The sequence below is a fragment of the Plectropomus leopardus genome, chromosome 21 (assembly GCF_008729295.1).
Source record: "Plectropomus leopardus isolate mb chromosome 21, YSFRI_Pleo_2.0, whole genome shotgun sequence".
Taxonomy (NCBI): Eukaryota; Metazoa; Chordata; class Actinopteri; order Perciformes; family Serranidae; genus Plectropomus; species Plectropomus leopardus.
Genome location: NC_056483.1, coordinates 11225562 through 11241485, shown reverse-complemented (window position 1 = coordinate 11241485; position 15924 = coordinate 11225562). Strand labels below are relative to the sequence as shown.

The window sequence follows — 15924 nt, the reverse complement described above, 5'->3', positions numbered from 1 at the left end:
GGGTGAATATAGGAGCACAGACAGTATGAGGAAAATACAGTGTTTTGGGACATTAAAGCATGTAACCATGAAAACAGACACCCAAAAATGCGAGTATGAACCTGAAAATCAGCATAATACGTCCCCTTTATGTATCATCATATTTAGACTTGAGATCAGTGTGTCAATCTAACTCCATCCTGCTCCATCATCTTTACAGGGCACTGCTTGGACCCCACAAACCTCTGCTCTGACACCAAGGAATCTGGCGTCGAGGGTGAGCAAACAGAGTCGGAGCCGGCTGAAGCGGTGACAGAGGGCACCCAGAGCTCCCTGGAGGATGAGGGCACCCTGGGTAGCGACAGCGAGCACGTCCATGCCAACGGCATCCCCGGCACGCCTATTTCTGCCAGCTTCACCCCCTCGCTGCCTGATGACAGGCTGTCTCTCTCGTCCAATGACACTCAGGTGAAGGACGGACCAGAGCTGCGACATTGTTGTTATACCTTTAAGTAAATAACATCTTTTGGTTAAAGTGAGCAGCATAAAATGTTTTGAAATTATTTAATTTTTGTTTATGGTGTAACATCATGCCCCCGCTGAAAAGCTGCACTGGCTGAGAGTCAGATGAAAATTAACAATCTAATGAACATAATGAAAGAGACTGTCAACACTTGTACAGTGAGGACTTCTATATCCAGTTTCTTCAATAAGGGTGAATATATTTCCTGGAATGTCTTATGTAATCACCCTCTTTTTAAGCCATATACGAAGCCTGCAATTATGGCTGATTACACTCCTCAGTGATCAAGGTTAAACATATCTAATAGACAGGGAGGATTTTAATAATACACTTTTTATGTTCTGTAGGCTGACATTCAGGGAAAGATGTTGCTATCTGCACACTAATTTCACTGTCTTTGTTTCTCCGTAGGAGTCAGGAGCAGCGCCGGGCCAGCCGCCAGGTGCAAAATTCTCCCACATCCTCCAGAAAGATGCCTTTCTTGTCTTTCGCTCACTCTGCAAGCTGTCAATGAAACCGCTGTCAGATGGACCACCTGATCCCAAGTGAGAATTCAGTCCATGTAGTGTGAAACTGTGGGATTGCAGTATTATGTGCTTGGTCATTTTTGTTTAATATTCCCTTCTGAGAAAGAAAGATGTATACTTTAAGTCAATGAAATAATTTTGGAAAGAAGGGTAGAAACCGTCAGTAGTCTGACTTAGAAATAACCTTAAGACACAAAATACTCTGAAAAGATAACTTTTTGTTCAATGACTGATTTACTCACTGACATTTTAAGAGCATATGGGATGTCTGCAGGTCCCTTAAAAGTATTACAATGTCTTAAATTCAATTTAATAAATATTGGGCCTCAAAAGTCAATACATAGTCTTAATCTGGTTTTAGATTATATTGAAAATGTCTCAAAAGGCATTAAATTTAAGTGTCTGATACCTGTAGACACCTTAGCATAGCAGGACTATTAACAAACAAAAGAGAAAAAGGATCAAATGGACACAGCACATCGTAGATGAAAACAACATGCATATTTAAATTAAATAAAAAGTAGTTTACGAGGTGTTTTTTTTCTCTAAAACGTCCAGATGTTTATAGAACCATGAAAAAAAATCAGCACATGGTCCCATATCTTACATACCTCCTCTATCTTCACTATGAAATTACAGATATAATGTGTGTGCCTTTTCTGTCAGCCACAACTCATATGTGGATACAGAGTCCATTTTCCAAACTCAAAGGATTATTTTTTTTGCATAATTCCAAACAAAACAGCCATTTATTTTTTCATACTTATTGGCAAAAAATAATGAGCCTTTTGCTCCAGGGATGGCCATGAGCGGATCAGCTTTCCAAAAGCCTCCGAAAACAATCAAAGATGCTTTTCCAGTATGTGTATGTTAAAGTTTACTGCTTGACCAAAAGGAATATGTTAAATCATAGACTTTGATTACAAAGCTGTGTGACTTTTAAATGGCTGATGAAATTTTAGATTTGTAGTTCAACACTTAGTCAGGTCCCTGTAAAAACTCCCTCTGTTGGCTCAGTTATTATTCAATGCGAGTGTGTTGGGAGTAAGAATAGAAATGAGTCATGGATTAAAATGAGGATTGCTCCAGAGATTATGGTAGTGTTTTGATGAATGGTGATGAGGGAGACAATGAGGCATCGCCCAGCATTTTTCTGAATCACTTCCTGGTTTCATGAATACCATTTTAACTGTTCTCCTTTTCAGAGCACCAGAAAGGGGAAAATAATCAGATTCTGCCATCATGCAATATTACTTCTGACCATGCTCTGATTTGCCAAAATGAAAGCATCTGATTGGCTCGTCCTTAGAGCAGTAGCTTTTGTGCAACAGGATTTCCTGCATCTGGTTTCTCTGCATAACTCAATTAACATAGTGTCTGTGGGATGACTTTGATATGTGTTTGTTTGCTTTTTTTTATTTATTGAATCTTTTAAAACCAAATCTAGGTCAGTTGGAAAAATGTAACCTTGGTCCATTCTTGAATAATGTTGCAAAATGAATGTGGTGGAGATGAAGGAAAGCAATGCGTGTGTCTGATGAAGGCCACGTCAATTACCTCAGCACTGATGTGCCGTGTCACTGCCAGACAGAAACCTTTTTACCTTCTAACAAGGCTGCTCTGCCCATTTCACTCTCTGACACACACACACACACACACACAAACACACACACACACACACACAGAGCACAGAGCACAAAAGCTGAGAAGCTGCGATATTGCTATATTAACTATCAAGTACTTTGTGTCTTCAGAGAGTACACGCGTGGTCTCAAGAGGTATCATCTTGTGCCTGTTATGGGACAGCTATGATGATTTATGGGACAAAATGTACAACGAAATGTTTTTTTAGATTATTTTTCTGGGTCAAGCGTGAAGGGGGGGAGGGGTGAGGTTAGAATCGAACCTGCAGCCGCTGCGGCGAGGACATAACCTCTGATCTATTCACTGAGCCACCAGGCGCCCAGTTCTCCTGTACTATTTGCACATATTTTGGTGCAAAATCGACCCCTTTCTATTAGGACTGCAACAATAAGTTGATCGAAAGAAAACAAATTATTAATTATTTTCAGTTCAAAGGTTCAGTCATTTTTCAATCAAAAATGTCCACTATTTGTTGCTTTTAGCTTCTTAAATGTGACAATTCACTGCTAATCTTCTGACATATATCACAGAAAGTGACGTACAACAGAGTAAAGGTGTGATAATCTTTGTGTTTTGGACTTTTGGTTGGACAAAAGAGGCAATTTGAAAATGTCACTTCGAGTTCTAAGAATTTGCGATGAGCATTTTTCACAATTTTTTGACAAATTATAGACGAAACAATAATCGATCAATTAAGCGCTTGGCAGGTTAATCGATAATGATAACAATGGTTAGTTGCAGCAATACTTTAGATACTAACGAGCTTCAATAGCAAAAAGTCCAAATCATTAAGAGCATCGCTAGAAGCCACACATGGTTACTCTGAAATTATTAGCGTCTTCAAAGAGTTGGTGGTGACTGAAGCGCGCCGACAGACGGGATAATTCCTGCTTGAAGTTTTGAGGAATGCCTCTGCGTGACGGTCAGGACCGAGAGCTCGTGCTTACTCTCTGACATTATTTTGCCTTCTGTCTTCTTGACACAAAAGCAACATTTTTACTTTGCCACGTGGATAATAGCAATCACATGCAAAAAATGGCAATTAGCGCTCAACTGCAAAACTTTATGGGTTTGTTAACGTTGTAATATTAGAAGCATGACATATTTCATGAATTGGACATGGAGATGGGGCAGGTAGCGGTTGTAAGTGATGTGCATTTTGTGGTGCTATTAGAGGCCCCGAATGTCATCCCTTCTGTTCTGTAGAACTTTGGGTAATGTAGTCTTTTATACAAACCTTAGGATTTACATTCATCTGTGCATTTTTTTACCATTACTTAATGTATAAGAAACAATAATCTACATATAGTATTTTTCTTTGAACAGATTCTCTTTAACTCATGATTTATATATTACTTTTTTTCTCTTTTGTTTTTCTTGCTCTGTTGACAGTTTACAGTGAGGATGCTTTTGTATCATTTTGACAGAAGGAGTCCGTTTTGGGAGAAAAAAAATGTCCATATTTTTGGGCACTTGCAGAAGCAGTCGAGACACATTTCTGTTGTGCCACATAAATCCTACTTTGTCTGCTCGCCAGAGATGGAAGACATTGCAGTCGAGCAGCCAATCTCAGCATATAAAGTAGCTGAAAGTATGTTTTTTGAGCTCCAGTTTTTCTGTCCTGCTGCTGCAGAAAAAACAGTTCAGACAAGCTGAGGCTCCACACACAGTGGGGCTTTGATTTAGTTGCCCTAGCATTTCTTTGATGGCTGCTGAAGATTTTAACTCTCAGATGGAGAAACGCAGTGTGATGTGGTCTCGTGGTGCATTACGCTGCCGTTTCTTTGAGGTGTAACTTTTCTTGAAGGACAGATAATTTGCCTATAAGTGCTCAGTTTAGTGAGACTTCTTTGTTTTTTCCCGCTGAGCGTATTGTGCATCTGAAATGTTAATGCTCATCCGATTGGACAATGTGTTCTCAGAGTCTTGAGCAGATGGCTGAAATAAGTCCCTCAAGTTGTTTTATGCAGGCGCCAGCTTCATTCCCAAAGGGTTAGGGTACACAATACAGTGTAAGAGCTAAAGATACAGACATGGACCTGCACTACATGCAGAGAAATACACACAGTCAGTCTTTCCTCCCTTACCGCATTCTAATTTCATCAATATATCATCACGTCCTTCCCTACTGAAATATTCAGACTGGCCTCATGATAATACCAGTAATGTGTCTCGTACTTTCTCCTGTCTTTACACGAATAGTTTTAATAATTTGACCGACAAAGCCATGCTATATGCTGTCTTCACATCCATGGAAGCACTACTTTAGCCTCTACCTCTTCTCTCCCCCCGCCTCAGGTCCCATGAGCTGCGATCGAAGGTCTTGTCCCTTCAGCTGCTCCTCTCCATCCTGCAGAACGCCGGGCCCATTTTCAAGACGAACGAGATGTTCATTAACGCCATCAAGCAGTACCTGTGTGTAGCCCTGTCTAAGAACGGCGTCTCCTCCGTGCCTGAGGTCTTCGAACTCTCGCTCTCCATCTTCCTCACTCTGCTGTCCCACTTCAAGACGCATCTCAAGATGCAAATTGAGGTAACATATTTGCTACAGCGTCTTATTAACCCGTTCAGAACCAATATTTTCTGAACACAAGCCAAAAATATCACAGTGGTGTCTTTCTATTCTAAATGCACTCATAAATCATAAAAAAATCTTTTGAGTAGGAAACTATTTTTTCCATCTATTCCAATGGATTAAGAATCTCCTCATAGTAAAAATGACAATAAATGGTCTTGACAGACATTTTTTTTCAATATTAAAACATGAGTTATTTTATTTTTATGATGCTTAAAAATTTGCGTATTATATTTTGCATTGTATTTGTCATCACAACTCAAAAAATCCTGGCTTTCTGAAGTATCTCCAAAAAAAAGAATGTTTAAAACCTAAATGTTAAAACCTTAATTTTCTGTGTAAATAATAGGATGCATTATAAGCTGCCTGTGTTGTCAAAAAAACTAATCAGAACTACTTTTTTAAAAAAATCTTGCATAAAAGCTGAAGTCTTTATGTGATTTAAAATTTTTTTTTTACATGTATAACTGATATAACATTTCCTGTTTAAAACTATTTACTACTACTACTATATACTGTAACACAATTATGTACTTAAACAATATGATTTATAGATTGAAATGTGCCATTTAGGTTGAGTCAGATGAAAGTAATTGTAGATGTAGACTTCCGAGAGAAGTTATGTCCTATCGAATGGACAGAGATCTGGCTTTGTTTCAGATTTCTCAGACTGGAAGCATGAGGGTAAAGAAAACAACAATTTCTCTGCTGGCAGCAAGAAAAAGCCATAAAGTGATGAAATCATAAAAGATACATTTTTCATGTTTTTTTACACTTAACACTTGATGTAGTGCTTGTAACCTACTACTACAGACTATAAGTCGACACTTTCCGCAGCTGCTTCACAGTAATCAGATATCTTCACTGGAAAGCTTTTAAAGTGATGCACTGAAGGTCGTCCCCACTACCAAAACACTCTCTTCCTTTCTGACGACCATTACCTGCTGTCATTCTCCCACAGTGCAGAAGTCTCTGTGTGTTCAGTCTTTTCTTTTCATTTTTTTCCCAGCTCTATTTCAATTCATATATATGCAGGAAAAACTGGATGAACCAGTTGGCTGATTGCAGTCACTATATTTATATATCCACCCACCACTTCTTGATGAGAAGCAACAGTTTTGCTCCTTCTCTGACAGCTGACAGTCTTTCAGGGAAATTAATAACATTGAAGGATTGAAAATATATTAATTGCGACATGTTAAACATGCAGCACTTTTTAAATTGAGTTTGTGCCTGTGTGTGGTGGAGTCAGAAGAACACCACATACCCTGATACTGACAGTCTGACTCCATTTCTCAGTGCAGGCGGCAGCTGACGTAAATAATGTATGGGAGATGTGATTTCTCTCAGAGCAGTGTGACATTCTTCCACTTTGGGGCAGTTGAGAGCTGAACTATGACCTTCATTCTGCTGCCCACAGTTTATTGTTCTGTCTGAGTTGGTTCAAAGTTTTTAACGCATGACATGACCACCTGCTGTATTTTCTGTGTCCACTGCGGGAAAACTCATGCGGGCACCCAGAGAATAATTTGTGTACTTGGTGTCGGTCATACAGGCAGCTGATGGTGTTTCCTCCTCTCATGACTGTCTGCAGGTGTTCTTCAAGGAGATTTTCCTGTACATTCTTGAGACGTCCACAAGTTCCTACGACCACAAGTGGATGGTCATACAAACCCTCACTAGAATATGCGCAGGTTTGTTTTGAAAAATATGTGTAAGTTAAATGTTTTCGTGTATATATATATATATATATATATATATATATATATATATATATATATGTGTGTTTTTTTTAAAGGTTTCAGTAATTTTAAGAGGACCTGTTGTGCTCATTATCAGTTTCATTTTGGTATTTTACTAGACCATATTAATATGCTTTAAGGCTGAAAAAACATTAGATTTTTCTCATACTGTCTGTGCTGGAACACCTGTGTTGTGTATCACCCTGTTTGACACTCAAAGCCTAAAGTTTATTGTCACAGGAATTACTTATTCATGCATTTACTTAATTTTACCTTATTTTAAACTCTGGATATGGTTAATGTGAGCATACCACATTGTGACATTATATATACAGTATAAATAAATATATATATATATAATATATAACAGTATAAATAAATATATATAATGTCGGTTGAAGAAGATAAGAAGATAATCAGAGCCCTGATGATATACAGTCCAACAGCACAACCTCCAGTGTGATATTGTTACTTCACAACAGTTCAACAACCGCTGGAAGTTACAGCTGTCGCCTGGCAATACAAAAGTTTCCTGCAAACTAACTAACTACTTTGTGTTAGTTAGGGCTACATGTTATACGCAGAGCAGCTGTGTATTATCATGTACAATTATCTGTGTGTTTCCAGTGAAATAAGAGTCTGTTAACTGCAGCAGACTGTTATATATTGTGTGCCGAGGTGAGTAGGAAGAATCCTTACCGGCTCATAACTGCTGTCTCCACCACCTCCAGCTGCCTCACCCAGCTTAGAAAACACTGGCACCTGTCGCCAGTGAAGAGAGAGGGCAGGTCAACCTCAGAGTCCCTGCTGGGCGACAGACAAAAAAAAATAAGAAAGCACAATAGGTCCTCTTTCATGTTTATAAAGTACCTTGAATTATTTAAGCTTGTTTCAGACCCTATAAAGTCTGTGTACACAGCCTGTATTTGTTTCATGTATAGACAATAAGGAAAACAATAAAAGGTTATCTTCAATGATTATGATAAACCTATTATTATAATTTTTTTTTGCAGATTCTCACTGACAAACTATCTTTTTTTTCAGATGCCCAGAGTGTGGTGGACATCTACGTGAACTATGATTGTGACTTGAATGCTGCTAACATATTTGAGCGGTTGGTCAATGACCTCTCGAAAATTGCACAGGGTCGCGGGGGCCACGAGCTTGGCACAACACCCCTACAGGTGATAGTTTTCTGTCCTTTTTTTTTTTTTTAAAAAAAAAAAAAAAAGCTTTTTTGTTCCATAGAGGTTACATAATAAACATTTATTATTAAGTTATTTATAATAGCTTAATGTTTTTTGTATCCCTTTCTAGGAGCTGACCCTGAGAAAGAAAGGCCTTGAATGTCTTGTGTCCATCCTGAAATGTATGGTAGAATGGAGTAAAGACCAATACGTCAACCCCAACTCCCAGACCAGCCTTGGTAAGACTCGCTGAATACTAATGTCATTTATCAAGACTTTCTGGCAGCTATCAAACCCGAACTAAATATGAAAATTACCTTCCTGTTAATTCTGATTCTGCACACTGAGTAAATATTTAGTATATAGACTCTTAAGTGACAGAATTAATGTATGCAGAGGGGGTAGTTATATTGCGTACAGTGATGCATGTCGCTGTATTCCATATAACTATATCAAGACGTGATCAGAAGTGGTTTGAATTAAGCTCACAGTTTAAATACAGATTCTACATGCTGGAATTGTTTGTGTGCCTGTAATTTAACGCTTTGCTGGCTTTGCCCGTAAAACCCAAGATTGTTGTTTTTCCTCAATAGTCTTTGGAGAATTGAACTTGTGTTGCGGAAAGTGTGTCAGAGATGAGACTGCCAAGGTTATAACCAGACTTTCCCCTGATCAGCGTGGGTTTTGGCAGCACTTCATCACTGAGGTTAACTGGGGTTAGCGATAAAGCTCACATCCATCAGCTTGGCTGCAATCAGTTGTTGGATTGACAGTTGGTATTCATCAGGGAAGCTACCGTTCTGTGGAGGAAATAGAGCATCAGTCAGCTCCAGCCGGAGGAGGCGGTGAGGTAATGCCCACAGGCTAGCGCAGACAGGCTAATCCAGAAGGTTTAGTCTAAAACAGAGCGATACCTGAAGCTGAGCTGGGATGAAACGCTCATCTACAATGTACACAGCACATCTTGTGTGTGAGACCGGCCTCTAGGTCTTCTGCACACCCCAGGATTTCTGTTGTTTTCCAAAGGAGGAGCTGAACATAAGGAGCAGGTGCAACTTTGTGAAAGGGCTGGAAAAGATATCCCACAAGCCCCTGGAACTAACCACAGGCTCGCCTCAGGCTAAACTGTCAAGGCTAACCAGCAGAGGCAGTTGTGTTAACTTGCAGGGACGTTATACTCCAAAAATGTATGACCAGTCAATAGTAATCTAGCTCATGAGTCAAGATTTGAATTTTGAATGTTAAACTGCCAGCTGTCGGGGATTTCAGACTATTTTCTTCCTTGCAATGATATGATTTGTGATTACAATTCATTGAATTATTTGATACATTCCAGTGTTACAGTACAAAATGTCACCTTCACTCTTTTAATTGTCACATTATTGTGTCATTTTTTCACCCTTTTTTCATGTCTTCAAAGCAAGAGCAGGTAACACAAGTAGAACAGTACAGAGTTTTTGCTAGAACGTGTTGCTGTGGTGGGAATTGTTCATTTGAAACCTGTTGTGTCTGTAGCTTTAGATCATTTTGTACTAGTCTTGCATTACATAACCTGTGTTGTTTGTAGGGTTCATACTTATGTCCCATAGATTGTAACCAGAACCATGTATTGATTATTTAACTAATGGGAGAAGCACTTTATGAACTCTTATAAACTTGTTAAACTATAAAATATTTCCTCATTACACATCTTAAAGGAGCAGCATGCAGGATTAAATGGCATCTAGTGGCAACGATTGCAAATTGCAACCAGCTGAAACTTTACCAGTGTGCCAAGCGTGAACTCCTGGTTAAAATTCCTTCAGTGTTCATTGTTCAGAAGGTTTTGTAATTATCTGCAGAGGTCCCCTCCACTTCAAAAAGAAAATAAATTGGTCTGGTGATTCAAACTGGTCAAAACAGTGAACAAAACAGTTTCACTTCACAAATTACTGTTTTTCCAAAGCTGTTTGGTTTGTCACAAACAGGCCACTAGCCTACACCTGCTAATGAGTTCTCACTTTTTTCTAACTTAAGATCCAGATGTTTAGGAGGTTTTTACCAGGAGCTGAATGATCTGCAGGGTCCCTGCATTTCCGAAACAAACTGACTCTGTGATTTAACCCTTTGAAACCTGAGCAAATTGGCTTGATTTCTTTCAAAAACATAGGAAGAAGGAAATGACCAACAAAAAAAGAAATGACTTAACAAGAGAGAGATATAAAAGAAAAATAAGTTATCAAAAAATGACAAAGCAACACTGGGCCTTTAACTTTTGATTGATTTTCCCCTCCTCCCCCTCTAGTACTCCACCCTTTTCTCTCTACGCTGTAAGCTTAAGAATGGGGAACACACTGCCAGCTCACATTACTGCGACTGTCCTGAATGTTTTAAAGAGTTTCCGATGAGTAATCAGACGCCTGGCCCGAGCGCAGTGTTACAGGGTGGAGCCACTCCAGCAGCAGCAGATCCCTGAGCTCGTTTCAGACAGGCTTTAAAAAAAAACACCTTTCTTGGCCTCTTAATTCCGGCTGCTTCCTCTTTGACTGCCTGAAGCTTTTTTAGATAACCCACCTTTTATAATATCCTCACCTCATCCCCTGCCCTGCACCTGCTCTGTGTGAATAAGTGTTTTCCCAGAGTTAGTGAGGCCGTTTGCATGTGAGTAACAGCAGTGTGCATACCCTCCCTGCCAGCAACAATCGTTAATAAGGCCTCAGGGTCATTTTGTTCTCTGTGTTGAAGTTTCCCCTTTCAATTAACTGAAGTCTCTCTGCAGTAGCTTTAAGTTAGCTCATGTTTTAAGCCTCCAGGCTGAGTTTGTGCCGGCGACAGAGTTTCAATTAAAAGCTCTCACCTTTTTTCAGTGGTTTCAGGAATTGCTTTTTACAGTAACAATAGAAATAGCTGGTGTATTTCCACTTGTCTCTCATCCCCTCTGGCTTGTCTTATCTGGTGTTTTTTTTTCTCTCTTCAGGCCAGGAGAAACCATCAGAACAGGAGAGCACAGAGACCAAGGCCCCGGAGACTATAAACCGCTATGGGAGCATTAACTCTCTGGACTCCACAGCTTCATCTGGCATCGGCAGCTACAGCACCCAGATGTCAGGTACTGACAACCCCGAGCAGTTTGAGGTCCTCAAACAGCAAAAGGAGATCATCGAGCAAGGCATTGACCTGTAAGTTTCACTAAGAACACCTACATTCTTAATTTATCCTGCTGTTAATGTGATGCTGCACCAGCTACAGGGTGTTCTGTGTCTCTGGACTCTGCACAGGTTCAACAAGAAACCAAAGAGAGGAATCCAGTACCTTCAAGAGCAAGGCATGCTGGGTACAACCCCAGAGGATCTTGCTCAGTTCTTGCACCAGGAAGAGAGGCTTGATTCGGTAACAATTCAACGTGTTTTCATTTAATTTCACAGCTAAAGTGAGTGCTGCTCCGACACATTAACATTAGGGTGCACAAACTACACAACTAATCTCAGACGAGGTGCACTGATAGATTATTCCACTTGAGGAAATCCTAGAGTGGGAAGAGTCTGACAAAGATCGAAACATTGCCTTGAAAAGAGGAAAAAAGTAATAGACTTTTTATTTGGTGCCTAACACCATGTAGACCTGCTTTGTGCCCTGCAGTGAAGTATTTTTTGTCTTGCAGCTGAGTATTTGTGCCTGGATGTGCCCTCAATTGGTCCATCTTTTGAAATCCAAGAGTAGATTAAATGATTGCACTATTCAACAAAAACATGCGAGGAGCCACTGTCCAGAAAATTGGTCCAGTTTTTCAGGTGCAGATGTGATGCATTTATCCCCAAACACATGCACTGTGTAGCAAACAGAAGAGTGGCATAAATATAGTGCTGATGGGACAATTTCTATAAACCACAATGAAGGTTGTGGTGAAGAAGAGAAACATAAATGAATGTGTTTTATGCTATGATAAACCTCAATTTGAGCTTGACGCCCAAAACATTTTTGAAAAAGGGGCCCCTGATGGCCACTCAAATTGTCATATTTTGCAATGACTATAACGATAAACCCCATCAAACCCCCTATAAACGAAATGTACACTGCAGCGATGCTTCCCCAAAAAACCCTGAGTGGGTCCATTCTAGCTACAGTATGACCAGAGTTTAGGATCGCCACTGCATCAGCATCATCTCCAGTCTCCACCTTTGTGTCGGCTGGAAGGCTTATGTCTCAGATCAAAGAAATTAGTCTGGGGTAGGAAGTTTGTCGCAAAAGTCTCTAATGCTCTAATGGACAATAGAAAGCTCATTCAGCTCCAGCACCTTTTATTGAACTTGTTTGTGAAGTCTTAAAGAAAATGAGCGTCCACCAGCTGAGGTAAAGTGCTTGGCAAATTAACAAATGGCCGACCAGCTCAACAGACTGCACTTTCTGCCTTGTGCCTCTGCCAGCCAAACCCCACAGAAGCTGCACTATTATCTAATGTCTGTCCACCAGCAGCGTAAATGTTAATGAGGAGCACACTCGCTTTGATTGGACAGCCTCGAGGGTGTCTGCGCACAGCGGTAATCAGCATTAAAGCGCGTTCATAACATCTGGTCAGAAACAGGGGCCCTTAGATGCAGTTGCTCCAAAGCAGAGTGGATAAACATGAAAGTCTAACATGTATTTATGTAATCCACACTGACTGAAAAGGCAGACAAATAATTTGCTCTTTTACAGTGTTGAAGTCAGTTTTCGTCCTCTTTTCTCTCTTATGATGAGAGAAATAATGACTGAAGAGCAACTTATTGCAATTCCAGTAAGAGGTTGGAGTTCTCAGTCAGTTCAAACCAAATTGGACACATGGGGTGTAATGGTACAGCCTTTTGGTTCTTTGGGCAGGATTTTCTGTCATGTTCTAATTTGTATGCTTCATTGAAGTATGTTAAAATAAGACTGACCTCTAACTTTTGCTCTCTTAGACTCAAGTGGGAGAATTCCTAGGGGATAATGACCGTTTCAATAAAGAGGTGATGTACGCCTATGTGGATCAAATGGACTTCCAGGGCAAAGACTTTGTTTCTGCACTGAGGATGTTCCTAGAGGGCTTTCGGCTCCCCGGAGAGGCCCAGAAGATTGACCGGCTCATGGAGAAATTTGCAGCGAGATATCTTGAATGCAATCAGGGGTGAGTTTTCAACTGTGGCTGGAAAATCCTTACTATGGAAATAGCTGAATTTGATTTAACATGACCCACATACAACATGCTGCTATTAATATGCATTCTGTTCCCTACCCTCCTCTCCCCCTCAATCTCAGGCAAACCCTCTTTGCCAGTGCTGACACCGCATACGTCCTTGCCTACTCGATCATTATGTTGACAACAGACCTTCACAGTCCACAGGTAAGCGTTTGGCAGCCTTTGGGAATGTTCTGACAGCAGTCATTTCCTCAGAAATCAGTGCAACATAAATCACCGGGATTGCACAAGCAGCTTTTGACCCGTATCCTTGTTGTCGCCTGCACAGGTGAAGAATAAAATGACAAAAGAGCAATACATCAAGATGAACCGCGGCATCAACGACAGCAAAGATCTGCCTGAGGAATATCTCTCGGCCATCTACGACGAGATTGCCGGGAAAAAGATTGCAATGAAGGAGACGAAGGAGCTCACCATGAAATCCAACAAGCAGAGTGAGTCTTGCTGCTGTGGGACGTCTCAGAGATGTAATAAATTCTAAGACTCCAGGTATTATCCAGAGCCCTGTACTTGATGTCTTTGTTAGAGCTGCAACAATTTATCGATTGGTTGCCAACTATTACATTTATCGCCATCTAATTTGATAAGTGAGTTTAAGTCAGGGGTTTTCAATGTTGTTCAGGCCAAGGAAAGAGAGACGGAGCAGGGACCCTCCACTAAGTTTGAATTGCATATTAAACTGGGCCTACAGTAACATGTAGAACAGCCTGAGTTGATTGATCTAGATATTAATTTACGGTGAGAATAATCTTTGGTTGCAGCCTTAGTCTGTGTTGCAGTAATGATTTTGAATACTTTGAGCACACAGCACAGGAAGAGAAGAAAATTACAAAAAACACATTGAATCAAAGGGTTATGTTCAATGCTGGTACTCTTTTGGAAGCGTAATGAAAATATACAATAGACAGAACATTGACTTGTTCGTTTGCCATCAATTGTTCTGTGAAAAACACTTAAATGAGTGGCTTCAAATTTGAATAGGCATGAAGAGAGCTATTGTCATTGTTTGTCTCTCGATAATTCAGTCTCCTTTTGACACTTTGCAGAGCTTTTTAGATAAAAGGCTGCAGTGTTTTGAGATTATTTGTTTCCTGTTAAAACCTCTGAGTGTTTGCGTTGTTGTTAAGGTGTGGCCAGCGAGAAGCAGAGGCGTCTGCTGTATAATGTGGAGATGGAGCAGATGGCCAAGACAGCCAAAGCTCTGATGGAGGCGGTCAGCCACGTCCAGGCTCCCTTCACCAGCGCCACACATCTGGAGCACGTCAGGCCCATGTTCAAGGTAGCACACATAGATACACACAAATCTCTGAGGCAAATACACAGAGTCACGCACAAACTGTACTCATCCCTCTGTCTCTCCTCAGCTGGCATGGACACCCTTCTTGGCAGCTTTCAGTGTGGGTCTCCAGGACTGCGATGACACTGAGGTAGCCTCACTGTGTCTAGAGGGCATCCGCTGTGCCATCAGGATAGCGTGCATCTTCTGCATACAGGTACTGCCGTCCTAACTGAAGGATTAACGTCTTGCTGTATCTTGTCCCTTGCAGCATTTTGACACACTGCCTTCTCTTTTTGTCTCAGTTGGAACGGGATGCGTATGTGCAGGCCCTGGCCAGGTTTACCTTGCTCACAGCCAGCTCTGGCATCTCCGAAATGAAGCAGAAGAACATTGACACCATCAAGACCCTCATCACTGTGGCCCACACTGATGGCAACTACCTGGGCAACTCCTGGCACGAGGTTTGCTGTCTACTGTCTTATCTTCCGTCCTCCTTTCCCGATCCAAGCAATGAGCTTGGATCGGGAAAGGAGGAGTCTCACTTCTCAACAGGATTGTATGTAATTTGTTTTAGAAAAGCTTAGAGTTGTTGCCAGGCACAGCATGAATCAAACTAACAGTCTGTAGTGGGTTATTACTTTACAAAGATGTCTAAACATTGAGTAGATGATGACAAGATAAGGCACATTTTTAGTTTAATCTATTTCATATTTGTTTCTCTCCAAACTAGCAGTACAGGTTTTAAACTACACCTATGTAGAATAGATGCTGACTGAAGCAAAATGACTGGTATGACTTTAAATGATTTAATGGTAGGGCATTGATTAATATATGCTGATATCACAAAGTCCGCCATAATACAATTTTGATTTGATATAATTCACAGGTTTGCAAACAACATCAGTAAACGTCCACATTGTCTTTTTCTTGGCTGCATTCTATTACCTGCAGTGCATTTGATTAGAAAGGGTGACGCAGAAGTGCCATGGGCATTTCAAAATAAAGGTGTATCTTAACCCTTTGACACAACAAGGAACAAAATGGAAAAAGTGCTTCAAACTAAACAACTCTGTAATGTAATTTTAGATCTGAAATTTTGATCATTATAAATATATTTTTCCCCCTGCTTTTTTTCCCTAGATTTTTTAAATACAAGGTGTCTGAAAGCAGTCAAGAAAGTGATGTATCTTCAGGTTTCAACGGGTTAAAGATGACTATACGTGTTGATGTTTTTGCTTTTCACTGATGATACCTCCCTAACCGCTATGCAGTCA

At 40.4% G+C, this 15924-nt stretch overlaps 1 protein-coding gene across 2 annotated transcripts in view; it reads left to right on the top strand.

Annotated features, from left to right (window-relative positions):
- The window catches only part of arfgef1 (ADP-ribosylation factor guanine nucleotide-exchange factor 1 (brefeldin A-inhibited)), a 65704-nt gene that overhangs the window by 34632 nt on the left and 15148 nt on the right, over positions 1-15924 (top strand). For both annotated transcript variants that reach the window (XM_042510129.1, XM_042510128.1), the window contains 14 exons: positions 200-447; positions 914-1047; positions 4972-5206; positions 6843-6942; positions 8035-8174; positions 8308-8416; positions 11134-11335; positions 11435-11546; positions 13094-13299; positions 13431-13515; positions 13640-13805; positions 14499-14650; positions 14736-14864; positions 14953-15111. In XM_042510129.1, the coding sequence (XP_042366063.1) occupies positions 200-447; positions 914-1047; positions 4972-5206; positions 6843-6942; positions 8035-8174; positions 8308-8416; positions 11134-11335; positions 11435-11546; positions 13094-13299; positions 13431-13515; positions 13640-13805; positions 14499-14650; positions 14736-14864; positions 14953-15111 (2177 nt within the window). The remainder of the gene's footprint in view (positions 1-199; positions 448-913; positions 1048-4971; positions 5207-6842; positions 6943-8034; positions 8175-8307; positions 8417-11133; positions 11336-11434; positions 11547-13093; positions 13300-13430; positions 13516-13639; positions 13806-14498; positions 14651-14735; positions 14865-14952; positions 15112-15924) is intronic.